Genomic DNA, 23304 nt, shown 5'->3' with positions numbered 1-23304 from the left:
TCCTGTTCCAGCCATTAACCACATAATAAAAGATTAGAGTTAGAGTTGCTTAGCCTGTATATAAAGCTGGAAATCAGCTCTGGCCATGTTTATAAGGAACAGGTCAGTGAAATCCAACACACTGGTGGATTTCAAGAAGTTCCACGGAAATGGTTTCAAGGGATGTGAAAAGCAATAGTTTGAGGATGTGTCTGTTTCCTTCGGAAAAAGGTTAGCTTTCCTATGCTTCTTCCCCTACATTTAAAAGCCCATAGCATCAGCAACCACTGGCAAGTGGCTATCCCAAAAAGCTGAGTGTGGGCTGAGGGCTGGTGGCATTCTAGTACATTAGTTTAGGAATAAAAAGCGGCCTTTTCTTTGAAGGTGCATTTGAATTCAACATTTCTGTTAGATTAGTTAAAACCTCTGTCAGAAATTCTCCCATTTCTGACCATGGATTGGTAACTGAAATATGAGGAGCTGAACTGAAAGAGTAAGTTGGTTTTTTAAACTAGGAAACATTTGGGGACGCCTGGGTGGTTCAGTCGGTTAAGTGTCTGCCTTCGGCTCAGGTCATGATCCCAGGGTCCTGGGATTGAGTCCCATATCGGGCTCCTTGCTCAGCGGGGAGCCTGCTTCTCCCTCTGCCTGCCACTCCCCCTGCTTGTGCTCTCTCTCTCTGACAAATAAATAAAATCTTAAAAAAAAAAAAACACAACTAGGAAACATTTAGAGGCAAACAAAAAAACAGACTCTTAAATACAGAGAACAAACTGGTGTGTTGCCAAAGGGGAGGTGGGTGAGGGGATGGGTGACATAGATAAAGGGGATTAAGAGTACATATGTGATGAGCACTGAGTAGTGTATAGAACTGTTGATTCGTTATATTATACACTTGCAACTAATTTAACATGGTATGTTAATTATACTTCAATAAAAAATTTAGAAATAATAAATAATAAAAAATAAAAAATAAAAAATTATTTATTTAATTATAAATAAATAAAAAATGGTAAATGGTACATTCTATGTATTGTATATTTTACCACAATAAAAAGAAATTACTGAGGGGCACCTGGGTGGCTCAGTAGGTTAAGCGCCTACCTTCGGCTCAGGTCATGATCTCAAGTTCCTTGGATTGAGCCGTGTATCAGGCTCCCTGCTCAGTGGGGAGTCTGCTTGTCCCGCTGCCTCTCCCACCCCGCTTGTGCTCTCTCTCATTCACTCTCTCTCTCTCTCAAATAAATAAATAAATAAAATCTTTTAAAAAAATTACTGCAAGAATTTGATAGAAAATGCAAAATGCTTCCAGCAACCTCTTCAAGGGGCAGCATTCCTGGATCTTATTACCATTGCAGTGTGGAGTTAATTCTTACAATCCAGGGGCAAAGTACTGGGGTGACCAACTGTCCCACTGTGCCTGGGACTGAGGGGTTTCTCAGGGGCTTCCCAGGAGGCAGGACTTCCAGTGCCAAAACGGGAAAACAGGAAAAAGCTGGTCACCTTAACAGTACCCAGCACAGGCACATTTTGAAGAAAGACAAGGTGGCCCAATTGCTAACCGTGGAGAAAAGGCAGCCTTCATGTGGGAAAGCAAGCCCGATCATAACTTCCTGTGCCTACTGCAGGGGAGGTGTATTTTTTTTTTTCTTGCAATTTCATTTAAAATCCGGATTGCCTTGGCTTCTTTAATTTACCTTTTTGATGACCAGTGAACAATGTGAATAAGGAAATTGTGCAGACCCGGCCTAAACTGGGCTGGAGGTGCTGACAAAGGATACACTGAGGGACATACTGCAGAACGCAGAGCCCGCCTGTTTCGTAAGTGTCCAAGTTAAACCCCTTGGGTCTTCTGGAGAATAAACAAACACCTGAAATGGTTCTTTTGATGAGCCACTGGCTGCTCAAGGGCAGAATGCCCTGACCAGGATTTTTGCTGGCTGCCAGCTACTCAGCATTGTACCCCAAATATGAAAATCAAAGTTTGTGTTCCAAAAGGACTTCTTTTTTTTTTTTTTTTTTGCCTACCCTACTTCTCTTTCTCATATTTAAGTCTTGTTTGATTGTTTGTTTTTTGTCTTTGTTAGAGGAAATCAGTTTATTATTTCCCCTTAAGTACAAATAAGTAGTATGTTAGTAGTTAAAAAAAAAAATAAACTAGAAAACATTTTGGTAGACCTTAACGATTACACCACTGGATCATTTTCGTTAGTGAAATTTAAGAACCAGTCTGACTGAAACGATACATTCATATTTTACTGCATTTATATTTTGAAACACGTAATGAGTGTTGCAAAGTATCTTTCAGAGAAGAATGAAAACATTGCTGTCCTCATTTTTATCGACATGGGAAACTGGTGGGTGTCTTTGGAAGCAACTATCCAGAATCATTTTAAGGTTTTTGCTCTCCCCATCACACCACTTTCCACGAGGCCACGAGCTCTCTTCATTGTAGCAGATTGGACTGTGGGACTCCGGGCTTAAGGTGCTGCATTGCTTTCTTGCGGTCAGTAAGATACAATCCATTTTCTTGACCGTGACCCATGTGGTTCTGCCCAATCTCTCCACACGATAACGCTCCTGTTTCACTTCCCACTGATCCAGTCACACTGACACTCTCACCATTTTCTGAACACCTCACGCCCTGTGTGTGCCTTTGCCTGAGCTGTTTCCACTGCCGGGAGGTGCCTCACATCCTCAGCCCCGCTCCTTATAGAGACTTACTTTTTTCCCACCCAGTTCCAAAGTTACTTCTGTGTGGCTTCCCTGATTCTCCACAGCTGGTTAGTTGGCTACATCAGCCTCTGGCTTCTATAACACCTTGCTCATGACGTGCATATAGTTCTTACTGCATTGCTGGCCGCCGTCTCCACCTCATTAGGATGCTGGCATCTTGAGGACAACCAGCATTTCTTACTTATCTTACCGTTTCTTATTTTGTGACTTCAAAAGAAGCTTGAAGACATAGTTATATTTTTTTCTTAGGGAAGAAGGATTAAAACTAAATTCGGTTAAAACAAGTGAAGCGTATTTACACAAAATACTTATTTTTTTCCCCCAGGGGAATAAATATTAAAACTAAATCCAATTCTGGAAGCATTAAACGTGCAAGTACTTCATAAATGACAGTCACACAGATGAATCAGATTGGTGACAGAAAGGAAACTTTAGAGGCCCTTCAGCCTATGATACATTGCTCTACATTTAGCTACCTGAGTTACCGAACAAAAATATGAAATTCATACCAATAAGAGAGAATTTTGATAATACTAGGGGTGGGGAATAAGAGTGTCATCCTTGGCTTCAAAGGCTGACTGCACTGTTCTCTGGAGACCGCCTCCTTTCTCGTCTTTCTTCCAACTCTGTGTCTTGCAGGCAGACTCATTCAGGCTTCTTTCAGCCATTCATGCCACACTTGTCATGGGATCTCCATGGTATTCCCTCTGCTCAGAATGCTCTCCTCCCTTCCCGTTGTTTACTTTCATGTTAGGAACTCCCAATTCCTCCACGGACTCTTTGCTACATGACTAAAAGAACAGTACTTATTTCACCAACAATCTCTTCCTCCATGAACCACCAGCATACTCCTCTGTTTGCCCACTTTTACTTATGAGTTGGTTTGACAGACATTGAGAATCTGTCATCACCATCCACCTGGTGAAGTGAACTTTTTAATTAGGCAGGGCCATGTCTGCCCACACGCTTTGTGTTGTGTCAACCACAGCTTCTCATGCAGACAAGGGCTGAATGGTGTGGTCCCGGGATAGACCAGTCTCCGTCTCCTTGTCAGGTGATAATATGTGGGGCTGGTAGAAATGGCTCATGCTAATAATATGTCTCTGGTAGCTCATGAATTTGTTGGCAGGCTGTAAACACCTTGGCTCCTACAGTTGAGAAGGAGTGACCAAGTAACTGTGGAAGAAAATTTAAGCAAAATACTCTTTTTCTCATAGGGAAGAAATATTAAAACTAAATTCAAAACTGGCAATGTTAAGGTAATGCATATATTTTTGTCAGTCTTCACATTTTTTCCTTCTTCATTTTTTTCAAATAAAATGATTCAATGCTGACCTAGAAATCTTCAAATATAACATCTTACTGCTAATGACAAAACACCACAGCTTCACCTGAAAGGTGCAATTGAAAGATTTCCTTTATCACGAGAAGGTACAAGAGGAATAATTATCATCAAAGGCTTGTATTGCTTTCATTGTGGAACAGAAAAATTGGCTGCACTTCTCTATCAAGTCAAAATTGTTATCTGTGGTGTAATTTCCAGAAAAATAACTATGGGATGATGGACTATAACTTAGAAAAATCATAAATGAAACAATCACATGTGCAGAACCGAGGACACAAAGAAACTGCCTAGCATCCAGCTATATCCATTGACTCAAGATCAAATGAGAAGAATTATGTATGATTTATAGCCTACGTGGAAACTTTCGTTTATGTGGAGACTGAAGATATTCTTATTGTATTAAAATATGGCTGTTGCAACTAAGAATTATTATAAGCATACAAAATAATAGAGATTTTGGTCACTCAGAGATAATAAATGACAATGAATACTAAATAGATTACATGATATCTCCATTTAAGAGATGTAGACATCAAGGGGTAGTAATGATAATATAATGAAGCTAACATTTTTGAGCTCTTTTCTAAATGCTTTGTGTTAGCTCATTTAATTCCCAAAACAGACCCATGAGGTGGGGACTTCTGTTATTCCCATTTCGCAGTTTAGAGACTGAGGCACAGAGACGGTGAATAACTTTCCCCAAATTACACAGCTAGTAAGTGGCAAATCAGTACATTCTGACTTGTGAGCCAGACTTTCCTCAATTTGATAAAAACTAGTAGTGGAATGTCTAAGTGTATCTTTCTTTATATCACAGTCATGTTCCTGAAAAGACATCTGTAAATGAAAAATTTAAAAACAGACCCAGAGTAGAATGTAAGTTTTGTGAGAATTTGTCAATGGCTGTATCCTTCATGCCAGAACACTACCTGGCTCATGGTAGGCTCTTGATAAACATGTGATGACCATGGGAGGAGAATCTAATATAGTACTTTGCAGTGAGAAAGTGCTCAATAGATTTTTTTTTTTTAAATTGGATTTAAAGGAATGTATTTTATGAATCCGTTCTAGAAGAGGAGTCACCTTCTGATTTCTTGTTTGAATAAATCCAGATTTTCATATCATTTGCTTAAAATAAAGATGAAAAAACATTCTCACTTAATAGGAATATTATTAAAACTTTTACAGAAGAAAAGGCAAAACAAATTAGGGATGTCACAACTCTTGTAGAATCCTAAGATTATTGTAGAAAACTCAGTTATCATCTCAGGATCCTCAACTTTACATATTCACAGTGGGGGATCCAATATTTTTGGGCAAAAATTCACCAAGTCATACTTGTAGTCACTTCTCAGGCCTCCAAAAGAGTTTTAGTCCAGTTATGGAATACTGCAGTGTATTTAGGTTATAGAGTCTTGAGAAAACTGTACTATTTAACTGTCTTAATTGTGTTTTGGCTCTGAGAGGTAAATGAAAAAGTTACCATTAGTAAAAAATTGTTTTAATAACTCACCAACTTTTCTCATAGATTTAGCCAAAAGACAAGATAGTTTTTATTACTCCCATTACATGGAAAAAGAAATCATGGAAGACCCAAGTTATGACCTGAACAAAAGACAGCCCATGTTTTCAGGTACCCTTAACATTCCCCTACATTGGTTTCACCAACAAGTTGTGAAGAACACAAGGATCCAGGAAGCTAGTGTTTTCTTTTAGTGAATTTTAATTTCTTTTCACTTAGGTGCTATGTCAAGGGCTATCTACTAGATCTTTCTACACCAGCACCTATGAAGACAAGGATGACCAAAAGCCAAGCTGAATGCCCAGTGGATGATCTACCTGGATGGGAGTGTTAGCTGCACTGCTGCCCCAGGTGAGCTCAGCTCCTCCCCCCAGCCAGCTTCTCAGGGGGAAGTAGTTATCATGCAAAGAGAGTCTTTAGAAAGCTGATTACTTATATTTCCAATATTTTGAAATCGGCTTTCTGAAACCACTTGGGGAGTTACCTGGTTACATTTTGCAAAGTGAGGGTTATAAATGATTTTAATTTATGGTTTCCCTAGAGAGTTTCTCCCCCTCCCCTCCCCACCCCTGTCCCTCCCCCCAACCAGTGAAACTCTGGTGATGCCAGTGTCTCTCCTTCCTACACTAAGGACACCTGCCCTTTGAAGGGGTTTGGGGGTCATGGCTCATTTTAATGAGGCAAATAAGCAAGACTTCATGAGGGTCAACGATACCTACCCTATTTGCGGCTGGGCCCTCAGAACCTAGCACATAGGCACCTGGGCCCTGGCACATAGTAGGCACTCAATAAAACTGACTGAAGGCGATCTTACTTACACCCTCTGCTAACCCTCCTTCTTGCTCCTGAAAGTGAAACACACCCTGCCTCCAAACTAGTGAAGCTTTGGATGAGCCACCAAAGAAGCTCTCATATAAAACTATCTATTGTATGCCGGGCACACACTTACAACAACATCGCACATATAGCGATGCTGCCAAAACTCAGCAGATGAACCACCAGAACCAGGATCCTTGGATTCTTTAGGTGGACAAGGTCTGCTCTTTTTGATTAGGAATGCTGGCTCCAAGTCCATCGGTAACCTTGGATGTGCCTTTCCCCTCCTTTGGGCTCTGTTGCCTCATCTATAAAATGGGGATCATAGAGCTAACGGTCTATTTTCCTCTGAGAGTTTTTTTGTGAAGTAAACTCAAGTCATTCACAAGGCCACAGTCCTACCCCAATAAATAATTCATGGGTGCTTCTGCTAGTCAGAATAAGTAAAACTGCAATGCAGTGATTATCATTTAAAATGGAAATTGCTTCTCACAATATTCATACCTATGATTTAAAATAAGTTTGACTGTGTGGGATATAATGAATTCTGTCAAGTTTTAGGAGGGGAAGGTTTTTTCCCTTCCTTTTTGTTTTTTTTAAGGACTATGATGCCATTCCATTTAAATCCATTAAATACTTGGTTCCAAGTGTCATTCTGAATGGTCCCCGTGTTCGTGTTTACTTTCCTGGAATGCAGCCCCAGCCTGTCACACTTCAGTAGAGGAGGGGGTCTGGTATCTGCCACTTTCCTTGCCAGACTCTTTAATGGAAAACTCCAGAGCTGCAGCATCTACACATCTGTCACGGGCCTTTCATTTTGCTGGTAATACCTCCGTGCACTCTTCATTCCAAACCAGTGATGGGAAGGAAGTCTCCATCCACGTGGCTTTATGTAATTCTGCGACTGTGTCAACTTGCCAATCCATTGTTATCTTTGCGCCTTCTTACACTTATGTAAAATGTTGGCAGCCACATAATAACTTCTTATTTTCAGTTGATGTCGGTATACAGGAAGTGCTAAAAATGATTTTGGCTGCCCTTTTTATTTTGGAAAAGGTCATTCTTATCCCGTGTCATTCACATTTGTAAGACTAATATATACACATGCTTAAGGAATAATATATACACATCTCTTAAGGAGAAAGATGATAAGTGATAGAATGAAAAGAGACCGTAGGAGGCAGACAGCTGAGCAGGATCATTCGTCACCTATGAATCAGGCCACCTAAGATGCCCATGCTGTAAACACTGTGGATCTAAGCAAATCATTTTATCTGATGTCTTAAAAATATGAATAAGGGGCTATCAATTTCTGCTTCTAACCTTCTCATTATAAGAGATCGTTAGTGAGGATGATAGGTGGCTCTAAAAATTTGAGCCCTGTATACTAATAAAATCAAGACACAATTGGTGAGATAAGACGTATTCAAAGTCACCCAGACAGAGAATGGTTTCTAAGCCTGATCCAGGCTTGCCTAGAGCAGATCAGGTGTACTAATTAAACCTAAGGAAGGATGAACCAACCATAGGAAGGAGGTCAGTGGAGAAACAGAGATGCAAGTGTGCTGGGGTGGCTGTCCCTGCCTAGAGAGAGGGATACTGAGCCTTGGGGGTGTGGATGTTCTTTGGGTGCCAAACGGCAGTCTGGGTGAAAACAGTAAAATTATCCACTCTGTCCTGCTCTGCTTTCAAACTCACTTAGCCACCCTTCAAATAATCATTTGAATTTTCCTGTTACATCAATGTCTAGAATGAAGGTGCCCTGAATAGAAAATATTGCTTGCTGGCTTGCTTCATTTATTCATCTATCCATTCATTCGTTCAAAAAATATTTACAGAGTGTCCACTATGTGCCAGGCACTGTTCTGTGCTCTGAGGACACACCAGTGAATGAGAACAGATCCACATCCCCGTGTTCTAAGAAAGCACATACCCTGGTTGGAGGAGACTATTAAAACAAATAAATAAACTACATACTGTGTCAGATGGTGATAGGCATTAAGGTGAAAAATGAAGCAAATGAGGGCTGAAGGAGTGCTCTTGTTGGGACTGCTAATTTACATATGGAGCCAGGAAGGCCTCACTGGTAATTTGAGTGAAAGAGGTGAAAGAGGGAGGCAAGCGAATGTCTGAGGGAACAGCATCCCCAGCAGAAGGAAGAGTCAGTGCAAAGGCCTGGAAATAGGGGTGGGCTTGATGTACCTCAGGAAGGCCAGGGTGGCTGGAGCAGATGAGCCAGGGGGTGAGAGTAGAAGATGTATACAGAGGGCCATGAGAGGCCAGATTGTGACTTGGACCTTCTCATGGTGGGGAAAGGATATTCCTTGATTTAGGAATTTGGTGTCTGGTGGATACTTGTACCTCCTTTGAGCTTGGCTGACGTGCATCCATCTCTATGAACCTAAACCATTCTTGGAGTCTTTGGCATATTTGAAAATTTGGGGACCTGACTCAGAAACCTGGGGACTCCTTTATGGCGGTGTTCTTAGGGTGACCAAACAGGACTCCTGATTTTATCATCCCATGTATCTTCAACAGGTGTCTGAGATGTGAGCTCTGTACTACATAATGTAAGCAGTCATACTAGTCATTGCTTTAGTAGTGACTTTATGAACATACTGAGATGGGGTTTTACATGCAAAGTGAGGGATATAATGGATATAGAGTTCATTTAAGTATATTTATGGACTTTACATTGAGAGATCTGGGCTTGAATCATGGAACTGACACTACCTATGGAACCTTAAGAAAGTTCTTTAAGTTCTCTGAGACTGTGTTTCTTCCACCTCAAAGTGAGTGGTTGTAAAAGGAAATAGAACAAAAAGGGTGGTTAGGAAGATGAAGTGAAATGATGTACTTGCCGGCAAAGCATCGGCAGTCAGTAACACAGTTTCCCTGCTCCTCTCCCCTTCCCAATTGCTCCTTTGCACTGCACGACTCAGAATTGCTGCCCATGTTGAATCACAATGAAATCTTAATTAACCCTCAATTTTGGCACCATAGGCTTCCAACAAGGCTCTTGAACAACGGAGCCCCGGTTGTTTCCGCAAAGGCCAACACAATCAGCAATGCACCTGGGTTGCATCATACATACTCATTAGCCCCTCCCAACGTCCCACAGAGCTGTGGAGGTAAAATGAAATTATAAATGTAAAGCACTCAACACAGTACTTGGGCTATTACTCACTGAATGTTATTTTTTATTATTTTTATTCCCCTGTAGTTTCGGGGAAAATGTTATGGAAATGTATATGTGTCTTAATTATGCTATGAAAAAGTAAAAAAGAGAACAAAACTATCCAAGCAACAGTGGCTTGTTTTATTGATACCAATGGTGAATTAAGAGGGTCTTTCTAGGGTCTCAATTTTGGGCATAAATTGAGTACCGTGATGCTTGGTTTTATGTTTACCTAATTGTTGGCTAGTCTACCCAGTTATTCAGTAGGTGTGGCACCATCTTAGTCACCAATCAGTTGACTTTAAGGAGATAATCCTAGTAATGTGGGTGGGCCTCATCCAGTCAGTTGGGTGACCTTAGGAGCAAAACTGAGATTTCCTTAAGGAAGAAAGAATTCTGCCTCAAGACTGCAGCCTCAACTCCTGCCTGAGAGTTTCCAGACTGAGAGCCTGCCCTACAGATTCTGCACTTGCATCGCCCACAAAGCCAATTCCTTGGAAGAAATCGATGTATATGTATGTGTGCATATCTGTTCGTGTGTGTGTGTGTGTGTGTGTGCACGTGCGTGTGCACACGTGTGTACTCCTACTGGTTCTGTTTCCATTTCCCTGGAGAATCCTGAATGATACAGGTGCACATGAAGGCTTATTTATTCTTCTTTTCCTTTTGTCAGTAATTCTTTACGATGCCTCTTTTGCATGATGCAATTTTACTGAAATGAAACTTGAGCAGCTCCAAACTGCATAGTTAGTTTCTTTCAGCTTTGCAACAATCTCTTTTTGGCCTAGGCCAGGAAACCTGACCCTGGGGTGGGGATCATCCCTATGGTGTGGGAAACAAAGGCAGAAGAAAAATGATTAAATTTCCTTACTACCTACAGCCCATTGCCAAGTCCTGGAAACAGGCAGAGAGACATTCCTCTAGGAACTCAGCTGCATCCATGTTAATACTTTGCTAACGGCAAAAGGCAATCCTAGCCTGAGGCCCCCCCACTTAACAGGATCCTCTAAGTCTACTTTAACTTATAAAAATTCCTTCAGAAACTTCCTTTATCTCTAAACCCCCCAAGCATATGGCCCACCAGTATATATCCGAAGGGTCTCATGACTCAGGTTTTATTAGTAATAAGTGACCTTTTCCTAACAATAGCTAGCCCCCTCAAGATCCTGGAAACCTTGCTTCCAAAATTCCTTAGAGACTTACGCTATCCCTAACCCCCTCCCAACTTGAAAGTATATAATGGGCCACTTCTCCTGACCCCATTGCAGCTCTTTCTGCCTATGGGTCCTGTCCCCATGCTTTAATAAAATCACCTTTCTGCGGGTGCCTGGGTGCCTCAGTCGGTTAAGCATCTGCCTTCAGCTCAGGTCGTGATCCCAGGGTCCCGGAATCGAGTCCCGCATCAGGCTCCCTGCTCAGCGGGGAGTCTGCTTCTCCCTCTGCCTCTGCCCCTCTCCCTGCTCATGCACTCTCTCTCTCTCTCTGTGTCAAATAAATAAATAAAATCTTAAAAAAAAAAAAATCACCTTTTTGCACCAAAGACTCAAGAATTTTTTCTTGGCTGTCGGCTTCAAACCCTAACATGGTCTTTCCTACATCACCTATACTGAGGGTGGCTGGAACAGCCTACCTATGAGGTTTGAAAGGCACATCACCTGGGCTCTAGGTGAACAGCAGGAAGAACACAAATGCCAAGTGGATAATTTGTCTCTGGAAATACAGATATATCAAGAAGTCACAGAGTAGAAACGGTTGGTTTGCTACTCTCTGGGTATGAATTCAGAGCGTAACTAGGATATAAAAACTTTGTTGTCTAAGTGAAAATATATTTGTGCAGTGATGGTAGCACTGCAATTTCTAGAATGAATGCACAGGAGGACAAATTACCATGAGAAGAGATATTACTGACTGGGTAAATCTGCTTTCATTTTTTTGCAAGTCTGTCCATAATCGTATGGAAATAAACCCCTGGTGGAAAGTGAGACAAAAACTATGACATCATTTGAATTTAGTGTCACTGCTCTAAGCTAAAAATTTGGGTGAGTTTCCATTTTCCTTTTTGGCCTCCAAGTTATTTTTTCCAGTTTTACTCTCTTTCTTCCTTGTAAAGCATTCCTCACAGCATTGTCAGAGTTTGAGCAAAAACATTTTTTTTTTTTTAAAGATTTTATTTATTTATTTGAGAGAGAGAATGAGATAGAGAGAGCATGAGAAGGGGGAGGGTCAGAGGGAGACGCAGACTCCCCGCCGAGCAGGGAGCCCGATGCGGGACTCGATCCCGGGACTCCAGGATCATGACCTGAGCCGAAGGCAGTGGCTTAACCAACTGAGCGACCCAGGCGTCCTGAGCAAAAACATTTTTCATCTCATTTCTGATTTACTATTTTATGTTATTATGATTTATAATAAGACATATAGATTTGGTCTTTCACAGAGCTCCTAAAAACCTCAGAATTTCGGAAGTGATGAGAGCAACAAAGGTATCCTTTGTTATGTTAATGAGGTGGCCTTTGGACCCTACCTAAGGATAAGGGCTGCTTGCCAGGAGGACCAACCTGTGATTTGAGGGCTGGAAAGTTCATTTCACCCCTCCTGTCCTCCTCTGGGAAGGGAGAGGGGCTAGAGATGGAGTTCAATCACCACTGGTCAATTACTTAATCAATCATGCCTATATAATGAAGCCTCCATAAAAACCCAAAAGGACAGGGTTCAGAGAACTTTCCGGTTCATGAACATATGGAATTTGGGGAGAGTGGTGCACTTTGAGAGGGCATGAAAGCTAGGTGACTTTTCCCACATACCTTATCCTGTGCATCTCTTACCCTTTTATAATAAACCGTTGATCTAGTAAGTAAAACTGAGTTCTGTGAGCCACTCTAGTAGATGAATTGAACCCAAAGAGGAAGTCATGAGAACCTCCAACCTGTAGCCAGTGGGTCAGACACACAAGTAACAATCCTGGGAGCTTGAAAATTGGGTTCAGGAACCCAAAAAGGCATTTTCTTACTGTATATCTTTCATAATCAAGCAGCCTTTTGTGTACTCTTCAGTCAGTTTTTTCTAACTTCCTAAAATTTGGTTATTAGATACTTTAAGCAATGGCAACGGAAAATTGTGTTTCCAGATGAGAAATCAACCTGGAACATAAACCAGCATAACCTGCTAAGAACCAGCTTCCCTTAGAGAGACCAGGAAGGCTATGGGTAGTTAATGTGACACCAGAATCTCCAAGAGGTAGTTAATGGCCAAGAGGGAGTGCTTTTAAGGCGGTGGAAACCTACACTGTCCGTAAAGGCTCAAGATTGAGCAAGGCAAGGTCTCTGAGAGCAGAGCTGTGGAAAAACAAAACTGTAGCCTCAAAAACCCTCTACCTTCCGCATGTCCATTTTGTAATTCTTGGAATGCTGTACTTCTGCAGAATTGCTCTTTAAATTCTCACCTGTTTTACTTTGGCTTATCTCTGCAGTCCTCAACTGGCTTCTCTTCATTCTTACTTAATTTTTTTCTTACATAGCCCTTCCTCCAATTTGCCTTCCTTTCCTTCCTACTGTGAATTTCCTGTATTTCTCTTGTCTCCTCTCCCCTTTCCATTTTATCTCTTCTTCACCTTATTCATGGAATTTCTTTTCGCTGTTCTTAATTCTTCTTCCTCTCCCACTGATCTGTTGTGGTTTTAATCATTGCTTAGGCACTTTAATATCACCCAGTGACTGACATTTTCTCCCTGAAAGGAAGAGGATTTGTGAGTGTGGAAAACCAACTACAAAGACCCAACACATTCAATTTTCAGCGCAGTTCTTTCCTTTCTTCCATGGCGCTTTTGCTTGGGATTAGAGATGGACCGTTCACTGCCCCTCACAATGGCAGAGGCCTTCAGGCCTGACTTCTCAGCCCTGTCAGTCACACGGCAAGGTATATCTGAGCCACTGTGTTTACCCTGATTGGCAGAATTTTAAAATTGGCCTTCAGTAGGAAGAGCTTACTCAAATCTGCCTGGAAAACAAGGTAATGTTATTTTGTGATGCGGTGATCAGACTCATTCTTCTTTTCAGAACATTCATTCCCTTTGCCCTCAGCCCCACTCCATTTTTTTACAGCATGAAACAAGAGCACACACATGGGTTTCTGGGAGAAGGGTGAAGGATTTTTGTCCAGTTACCTTGGCCAACTTGACCAGAAGTAACATCTTTGCAAAGGGAAGAATAGTAAAATTAGTAAAATAGATCAGTCCTCAGGACTGTAAGATTTTATCATCTGGCATTTAGGAAATGTTAGATTGCGTGAATACACCCAGTTCATTTGACCCTGAGAGATTTCACTTTAGCTCTTTGTAACACTTAAGTATGGACTGTACAGCTTTTTAATTTTTTTTTTTTTTTTGATAAATTTGGTCATGAATTCACTTTACCTTTCTGTGTTTCTTGAAGAGCAGGAGAATGCACCTCAATGACTAAGTGCTTGAAGTTAATCTCTGCCAGGCAGCAGGATCTGGAAGATCATCATTATCAAAGGATACTTGTGGTCAAAGCTGTACCACATTCTGAAGAGCCAAGCACTCTCTGTTTTGGTTGTGTTTTTATCCAAGTTATTTGCTTCCTGGAGAAAGACAATAGGAAAAGGTACCAGGTAAATAATCAATATAAAATATTGATATATGCTATCAACATTAATACAGAATATATTCACATATTTTCACTATAAAAATACATGTCAAACCAAATTAAATTTAACCACATTAAAAAAAAACTTTCTAGGTTGTAGGCATTTTTATCTAAATGGCGAAGCAGCTGCCAAGCAAATTAGCTCATAGATCTTGCCATGTGGATGAAACTCTTGTGGCATAATTCAACATTTACTTTTCCTCATAATCCCTATTTTATTAAACAGCTATGAAATGCCACTTTTTGACATCAATAAAAGTGATATTTCTGTCATATCGCTGTTGCATGATTTTTGCTGTTTACTTCTGTCAAATTTGGATGGTATTTATTTACGACTTACCAAAAGGTCAAGTCTAAAGGGATGATAACCGTCTAATAATTGTTAAGCTAGTTTTCATTCATTTTCTTTTTGATCACTACTGAAGGCTATGGTTAATTTTTGATATCTTTCTCCTTTTAAGAGTTTTGAAATAGATATTCCTTATAGAAAGCCTATAATAACTGAATGTGCTTTTCTATTTTTTTTTTCCCAAAAGGGCCAAAATGGGAGGAAGATAAGGAATTAAGAAGAGAAAGCATTCGGCCTTGCTGACACCACCATCCCAGAGCCTCCTGCGTCGACAACCGTGGCCAACCCCACTGCGTTCTTTGACACCATTACAGACAGCAAGCCTTTGAGCCCCGTCTCCTTCGAGCTGTTTGCAGACAAAGTGTCAAAGACAGTGGAGAACTTTCGTGCTCTGAGCACTGGGGAGGAAGGATTTGGTTATAAAGGCTCCTGCTTCCACAGGATCATTCCAGGATTTCTGTGCCAGGGTGGTGACTTCCCACACCATAATGGCACTGGGGGCAAGTCCATCTACAGGGACAAAGTTGATGATGAGGATTTCATCCTGAAGCACACGGGTCCTGGTGTCTTGTCCATGACCAATGCTGGACCCAACACAAACAGTTCCCAGTTTCTCATCTGCACGGCCAAGATGGAGTGGTTGGCTGGTTGGCATGTGGTCTTAGGCAAGGTGAAAGAGGGCATGAATATTGTGGAAGCGTAGATGGGTTTGGGTCCTGGAACGGCACGACCAGCAAGAAGATCGCCATTGCTGACTGTGGACAAATCTAATACATTTGACTTGTTTTTTATCTTAACTACCAGACCATTCCTTCTAGCTCAGGAGAGCACCCCTTCACCCCCATCTGCTCAAAATAGCCTATAATCTTTGTGCCCTCACTGCAGGTCTATGGTTCCATCTAGATGAGAGGAATCTTGGCTGCTGAGGGGTCACAAACATGCTTGGAAGCCTCTCTGTGCCTCAGTTTCCCCATCTTTCAAATAGGAATAATAATAGAACATACTTCATCAAATTGTTATAATTATTAGAAAAGTTAATACATGAAAAGCACTTAGAATAGTATTTGGCACATGGTGAGTGTTCAAGAAGTGTCAGCTGTTATTGTTGTTGTTGTCATTAATAAAAAATACAATGTTTTCCATAAGATTAGGACCTTGGAGTCCAGCCAGTCCCAATTTCCTCAATTCATTTTGCAGGCAAGCTAACTGCAGCCCAGTAACTTATCATACAATGTCTGTGCTTTCCAGAGTTTAAAGACTAAGTGAGATAACTCACAAAAAAAAACATCATCTTTGGAGTCCTGAAATTAACATTGCTACTCTAGCATTCTTTTGATTATGGTTAGCATGGCATGTTTTTCTCCATCCCTTAACTTTTTTTTTTTTAAGATTTTATTTATTTATTTGACAGAGAGAGAGACACAGCGAGAGAGGGAACACAAGCAGGGGGAGTGGGAGAGGGAGAAGCAGGCTTCCCGCTGAGCAGGGAGCCTGATGCAGGGCTTGATTCCAGGACCTTGGGATCATGACCTGAGCCGAAGGCAGATACTTAACTAACTGAGCCACCCAGGCGCCCCCATGGACATTAAGTTTTAAAAATCTGTTTTCTGATAGACCTGAGTGCCATGCCTTGTTATCTCGAGTTAGAAATTATTCATCATATTCGTCCAAAAAGGAAACCAGAGTGTCAGTTCAATTTCTGTCCTTCCCTGAACCTTTCTCCTGCCATTTCTACCCCAACAAAGGTGTCAGGTTTGCAAGATCACTGCTACACACAGGGTTTTCTTATTATTTTATAACATCTGCAAGTTGTTTCTGAGTCACCATCTCTCTAACAGGCACAGCTGGTTAGGGTTCAGCTGGCAGAATAAAACTACTCACGCCAAACCAAGCAAGTTAGAAAAACCTTGGGCCAGCTGTGGGGAGTTGCTTCTCTCTCCCTTTTTCCTTTTGTTTTTCGAAGAACAACAAAGGGCTTACAAGTCTTATCCATCAGCAGGCACAGGTAATTTTTGATAGCCGGTAACATCTACCGATGACAAGATAGTTATTGAAGAAAAAGGAGAGCAAGTAGTGTAAGCAAATTCATGTGTTTGGTTTGGTTGTTTGTTTTTAAGTAACTGTGGGCTGTGTGGTGGTGAGCTTGGCTGGCAGTCAGGGGCCTGGGGTTCCAGCACCCTCTCTGCCCCGCTGAATGACGCTGAGAACAACAGTCCCCAGCTATTGAATGCTCGTTGATTCCTCGGCAGCACGCTAGTCACCGTCGTCAACTTTTTCAGTCATTACTTTTCAGTTTTCAAAACACTCTAGCAAGGTGGTCATGTTATACCTAGTTTACAGATGAGGACCTAGAGAGGCCCAGAGAAGGGAAGAGAGTTAGCCCAAAGTCTCGGGCTAGCAAGCGACAGCGCTGGAATTTGAAAGTTAAGACTGCAGGACTCCAAAGATGATGTTTTTTTCTGTGAGTTATCTCACTTAGTCTTTAAACTCTGGAAAGCACAGACATTGTATGATAAGTTACTGGGCTGCAGTTAGCTTGCCTGCAAAATGAATTGAGGAAATTGGGACTGGCTGGACTCCAAGGTCCTAATCTTATGGAAAACATTGTATTTTTTATTAATGACAACAACAACAATAACAGCTGACACTTCTTGAACACTCACCATGTGCCAAATACTATTCTAAGTGCTTTTCATGTATTAACTTTTCTAATAATTATAACAATTTGATGAAGTATGTTCTATTATTATTCCTATTTGACAGATGGGGAAACTGAGGCACAGAGAGGCTTCCAAGCATGTTTGTGACCCCTCAGCAGCCAAGATTCCTCTCATCTAGATGGGGCCCCCAGGTATAAGTGGGGAGCAAACTAAGGAAAAGAAATATCTGAACAGGGAGATAAGGTCAGGATTCTGGGGTGATCCTGTAGGTTGAGACAGAGCAGTTACCCACACCTCAAAACATAATGGAAAGCATGGCTCCCACCAGCTGAGTAAAGTGCTGAGGGCTGTGAAAAATGTCCCTATAGAAACTTAACGTCTGTATTAGGAATTTCTCCAGACTCCTAGATATGGGTTTCAAGGATTTTCGAAGGTCTCAGAAACATTCTCTGCCCTTCTTTCCCCTTTCCCGATCTTTTTTATTTTATTTCCTGGGGGGAATATACCAGAACTCACAAGCACTCATGAAAGATCTTATACTCTGTTTCTGGCAAAATTTTCAGAGGTATTTTTTTGACAGCTGATAAGAACAACACATATTAGGTAGTACTTTGGGAAAATGTTAACAAATGTAACCATTTTTTCAAACTTTATTTTACTTGGGAGACTGGAGATATTATTCATTTTACTAGTTTGTAAAGAAACAGACCGGGTTTTAATTAGAATAAAACATAGACCATGTTTTCCCAGGTGAGGGAAATGCCACTGATGACCCGGCATTGACTTTTCTGCTGATCCTAGATAAAATTTTCAGTGGGTATCTTAAATATCTGTTGGCCCAGTTCTGGATCCGTTCATTTATTTCTCTGAAGTTATTGATGACTTAATAACTCGGTTATGAAAGGCCATCAATAAATGAGTAGAAATAAATGAGTTAGTCTACTGTGTGCTCTGCTTGTTCACTGGGGGTTGAAGATAAATGTGCCAAGGGAAGGCCAGCCTTTGCATTCACCCTGGAACAGGGAAGGTATCTGATGAGGCAGCTCAGAGGGCAAGCCTCTGGGAGGGTCCAGATGGGCAGAGGACAGCAGGTAGCATTAATTTACCTAGATTATTCTGAAGCAGAGATCAACTCACACCCAAGGACAATGGCTGGGAGCAATCATTAGAAGCAGAATCTGGAACTTGATGGTATTTTCTTTGTCACTAGCAGTATTTCTTTTCTTTTGGGTTCTTTATCCCAGAGGGGAAGTGGTGCGCATGTTGGAACACACAGAGGATTCAGAAACTGAAAACCAAGATTTGAGTTCTGACTCTCTACCGTTTACCATTTAATAACAATACACTTATCAACTCTGAGCCTCATGTTTCACACTGTAAATGGGAACTGGAGATTCAAGAGCATTGAATCTTAACTTTTATTTGCCCTTGATACTTCTAAGAAACAGAGCGTTTGATATATGTGCAATTTCTGGTTCCTTTATTAGCTTCTATTTCTGGGAGAAGGTAAAAGTGACTGGGACATTTGATATCTTTCTTTTTCCTCCTTAAACAAAGGAATAGACCGGGGGTTGGGAAGTGACTGAGCACAGTAGGGAGTGAGTCCTTATATTTTAAGTGACCCCCTCACCCTTAGCACAACCCCAGAGAGGCAGCAATAGGAAAATTAGGAAGGTACTCCTAGTTTTATGCTTATTTGGACCCCTGAGAGAAAACAAAAGCCTCAGGCCAGAAATCTGTGCAAACCAGACACTGAAGCAAGAAGGGACTGTTTGTTGTATTAACCTTAATGAAAAAGAACTAAGCAAATGCAAATACACTCCTCTATCAATATTCAAATGTGGGGCCTTTGTTAAGTGAACTGGATGAACTCTGCTCTGGGATAATCATGTGGGATTGCTCCTCATTTCAGGGGGATTCAATGGATTAAGAGAGAGAGATTTTCCTTTCTATTTCTTGAGATTTCATATTCAATATTAATGTCAGGAGAAGTTGCACAGAATGATAATAAAGACAAATAATTATCATAACAAACCCGTAGAGCTCCTTACGGGTTCCAGAGCATTTTTTCAAGTGGTACATGTGAATAGAATTTGATAGCAGTACTTTTGCCCTACCATTTCCCCACAGTTTGAAATTTATTTATGTAACAACTTCAAGTTTATTGCTTTGATTTTCTCATTTCCAAGGAGAGGACCAGATTCTGTGCCCCTAAAGGGAAAAATTTCTGGATTTTGAAGAAAGGGCATAATATAATTGAAGGTCAATAAGAAATTTTTTCAAATTTACATTTTAAAAGGTAAATCATTAATTCTTAGCTTCCACATAGAAACTACTTTATACAAACACGCTCACCTTCCCTGTGCCATGATAACTTCATAAATGTTCTCAAGAAGGTATAGTCAGAAAATACATGCTTAGGGAGAAAAAAATGAAGGAAAGAACTAGTCAAGGATGGATAAAACTGTTAAGATGACATGTAGACATAGACAAACTACCAGATGGGCTAAACTCATGGTTTAGCTACAAAGAAAAGGCCTGCTCAAATAACTTTTCTGTATAGGAGATTCAAGTTAATCCAGGGGAAAATGAATTATTTGGTTCAGGTAAATATAATATGATATTGCAGTGGTTTAAAAATGTGTATCTATAAATTCTTTGGCACTTTTTATTTTAAAAATGGAGTCTAATTTTCCTTCCTATTGAGTGTGGATTGTACTTAGTGACTTATTTTTAATTCACAGAACGGGGCAGAAGTGATGTGTCATATCCAAGACAAGGTCATAAGGAGGCATGTGGCTTCCTCCTTGCTGTCTGTCTTGGACCAATTGAGGGAAGTCAGTGGCCATATTGTGAGGACACTCAAGCAGCTGTATGAAGAGATACATGCGGTGAGGACCTGAATCTTCCTGCCAATAGTCAGCGGTGCACTGGTGGCATTTTGCCAATATGGAAGTGGATCCCCCAGCCCTAGTCAAGCCTTCAGATGGCTTGACTGATGTTCTGATTGCAACTTCACGAGAGACCTTGAGTCAGAAACAGTCAGCTAAGTTGCTTTCAAATTCCTGACCCATAGGAACTGTGAGATAATAAATGTTGTTTTAAGCCACTAATTTTTGGGATAATTGGTTATGAATAGAAAGCTAATACGTAGTGTAGAAGATATATTCCCCCCTTAAAAGTATATCAAAACTTATCCTAGGTCCGGTATACCATGTTATGGATTTCAGATTGATTGCAAGACATAAGATGATGGACCAATTTACAGGCAGAAGAAAGTTCACATCATCTCACTATACTTAATTCACAGTATCCTTAATTAATGCCTTATTTATATCACAGTTTAGTTAGTATGCTAACTCCTTTATATACATGTAGACACATATGCACACACTTACACCCACATACACACATCCTAATGGAAAATGCACCTTGGAATAAAAAGATACTAACTCATGACGTTCCCTAGTGACAGTGCCCAACCACAAACATCACAGCAAAGATAAGGGTCTCACATTGAGACTTGTGATTCCAATATATAGTATTATGCATTTGTCTGAAAACAAAACAAAACAATGATTCCCCCTACAAAACTACTTCCAAAGTATGTAATTCAGGTATTAGGTAACTGGCAGCAAAGGGCTGTGATTCACAAGAGAAGGAAAATGAATGACATGAGCCTCTATTCTCCTTGACTTTCTGCCTGGAGGCCCTATTCCAATTGCAGTGCAAGAAGGTAGAGTCCAAGCAGAGAACAGTCCAAGCAGAGAGCAGTTGCCTCACTGAGTTGAGGAACTAGAGATTGGAGTTTGGGTGTTGCTGAAGTGTCTGGAATTTCTTGTTTTTGTCTTGGGAAAGTTCCTTTAATTCTCTGAATTTCAATTTCATAATTTTTAAAATGGGGGTTATAAGAGATGTCTTGACTGGTCAAGGTAAAGAAACGTGGTTATACACATGCCACCTACTATATAAAAAGTGCTCGCTAAATTGTGGCTGCCATCTTCTTCCACTTCCTCTTTCTCATGATCATTCCTGCTTTCTAGAGCATGCAATGATAGAATGTATAGGTAAGATAAATATATGGGATTTAGTCCTAAGCAGTAAAGAATTAGTGCGAGGAAATATACTTTTGCATATATAAAACATAAACAATTATAACCAAAATAAAGTTAATATTACCAAGGGAAAACCCAAGATGTTTGCTCTGAAAATTGCCTTTTCTTTTTCTCAAAATACTACTAGTTATAATGCAACATAAAAACCCCTCATCTGGGTCAGGTCAATTTTATAGAGCTTAGTATTCTATTTCTGAAATATTTGTGGAGGTGTAGTATGGAATTTATATTCTATGAGATCAACTCCAACAGCAAGGGCCAGTTTGGAAAAAGGTTGATAATTGTTAAATCTCGGTATATATATATTTATATATATATAAATATCCTATTTTCTATAAGTTTATTAGGATATTTAAAAATATTCACAGGGAAAAATTATTTTTTATTTAATGATGAGAGGACCCCACCATCTGCTAATTAATCTCTTTTCCTCCTGAATCTCCTTATATTTCCAGCCCTTGCAACTCTAGATGACCATGAGTAATAAGTATCAATTGTGCAGAAGAACAAATCCTTTTATTCTTCCCCAAACAAGCTCTTTCAGGCTTCAGGGGTATTCCAGGTTATGGCTTTCTGGGAATTGGCCAACAAGTCTTTGTTCACCTTACTCGCACTCTTCATATTTTTATAGACACATCATTGTATTCCTTCTTAGTGCTAATCTTTCTGCAGGAGCAATAGTAATCCTTTTAATCTCCCCCTGCTAAGTTATTGAAGTTGCCCTTCTCTGGACCTTTCTCAGCTCTGCTCTGACTTTCTTGAGCTGCAGTGACCAGAACTGATCCACACAGCTTACACACAAGCAACAACCAAAGACAGAATTTCAATGAAGAAACTATGGGAAGCAAAAAAAAAAAAAAAAAAAAAAAAAAAAGGAAGTTAGCATTCAGAGAGCACACAGAGAAGCACGCACAGTGTTAAAAAATAAAAATGTTAAAGGGCGCCTGGGTGGCTCAGTTGTTAAGCGTCTGCCTTCGGCTCAGGTCATGATCCCAGGGTCCTGGGATCGAGCCCCGCATCGGGCTCCCTGCTCAGTGGGAAGCCTGCTTCTCCCTCTCGCCTCCCCCTGCTTGTGTTCCCGCTCTCGCTGTGTCTCTGTCAAATAAATAAATAAAATCTTTAAAAAAAATAAAAAAAAATAAAAATGTTAGAAAAGATGAAAGTTAACCTCATTGTAACAGTGGGCAGAGTAGAGATGAGAGAAAGATGGGTTCTTAAAAAGGGTTAATTCCATTACTTCCAAGCTCCAAACCTGGAAGAGTTTTTATACCTCCATTGCGTGCAGAATCAAAGCAAACTCATCACCATGGCCAATGATCCGGCCCCTCTCTGTCTCTGCCAGTTCGTGTCCATCTGCTCCCACCTTGCTCACCAAGCCACGGCCACACTGGCCTTCCTGCTCCTCACGGAGCGCACCATAACCCACTGCGACTCCATGGCCTTCATCCTTGCAGTGGCCTCTTTCTGGACTGTTTCTTTCTCCAGATCTCACAGGGCTCATTTCTGCACATCCCATTCAGACCTCTAATCTCAAATGCCACTTCCTCAGAGAGGCCAGCCCTGATGAGGCACTAGCCTCTTCTCCGTTGTCCCCCACCCTCTTACCGGCTTTACTCCTATCATTACCTGAACTCATGTAGTTGTTTACCTTTTTACTTATCGGTGTCCCCCATTAGAGTAAAAGCTCTGTGAGGGTGAAAACGTGGAACTGCTAGTGGCTGCATCTTCTTCCCACCTAGACTCGTGTCTGACATGGTGGGTTGTATGGATGAATGAATGCACGCATGAATCACACCATCTAAGAGTGGAAGTTCTGGAACCAGATTGTCTGGGTTAACACTCCACCTCTCCCCACTATGTATCCTTGGGCAAGCTATTTAACTCATTTGTGTACAGTTTTCTTATATGTAATATGGGGATAATATTAGAACCGACTCCCAGGG

At 40.8% G+C, this 23304-nt stretch overlaps 1 protein-coding gene and 1 pseudogene across 6 annotated transcripts in view; one reads left to right on the top strand and one right to left on the bottom strand.

Moving 5' to 3' along the window:
• The window catches only part of SLC9A9 (solute carrier family 9 member A9), a 682953-nt gene that overhangs the window by 89402 nt on the left and 570247 nt on the right, over positions 1 to 23304 (bottom strand). For all 6 annotated transcript variants that reach the window (XM_078070810.1, XM_078070802.1, XM_078070787.1 and 3 more), the window contains one exon: positions 14093 to 14168. In XM_078070810.1, the coding sequence (XP_077926936.1) occupies positions 14093 to 14168 (76 nt within the window). The remainder of the gene's footprint in view (positions 1 to 14092; positions 14169 to 23304) is intronic.
• Positions 14471 to 15357, top strand: LOC118533508 (peptidyl-prolyl cis-trans isomerase A pseudogene; annotated as a pseudogene).

This window comes from Halichoerus grypus, chromosome 1, assembly GCF_964656455.1.
Source record: "Halichoerus grypus chromosome 1, mHalGry1.hap1.1, whole genome shotgun sequence".
In the NCBI taxonomy this organism is placed as follows: domain Eukaryota; kingdom Metazoa; phylum Chordata; class Mammalia; order Carnivora; family Phocidae; genus Halichoerus; species Halichoerus grypus.
This window is presented reverse-complemented; position numbering and strand designations above follow the sequence as displayed.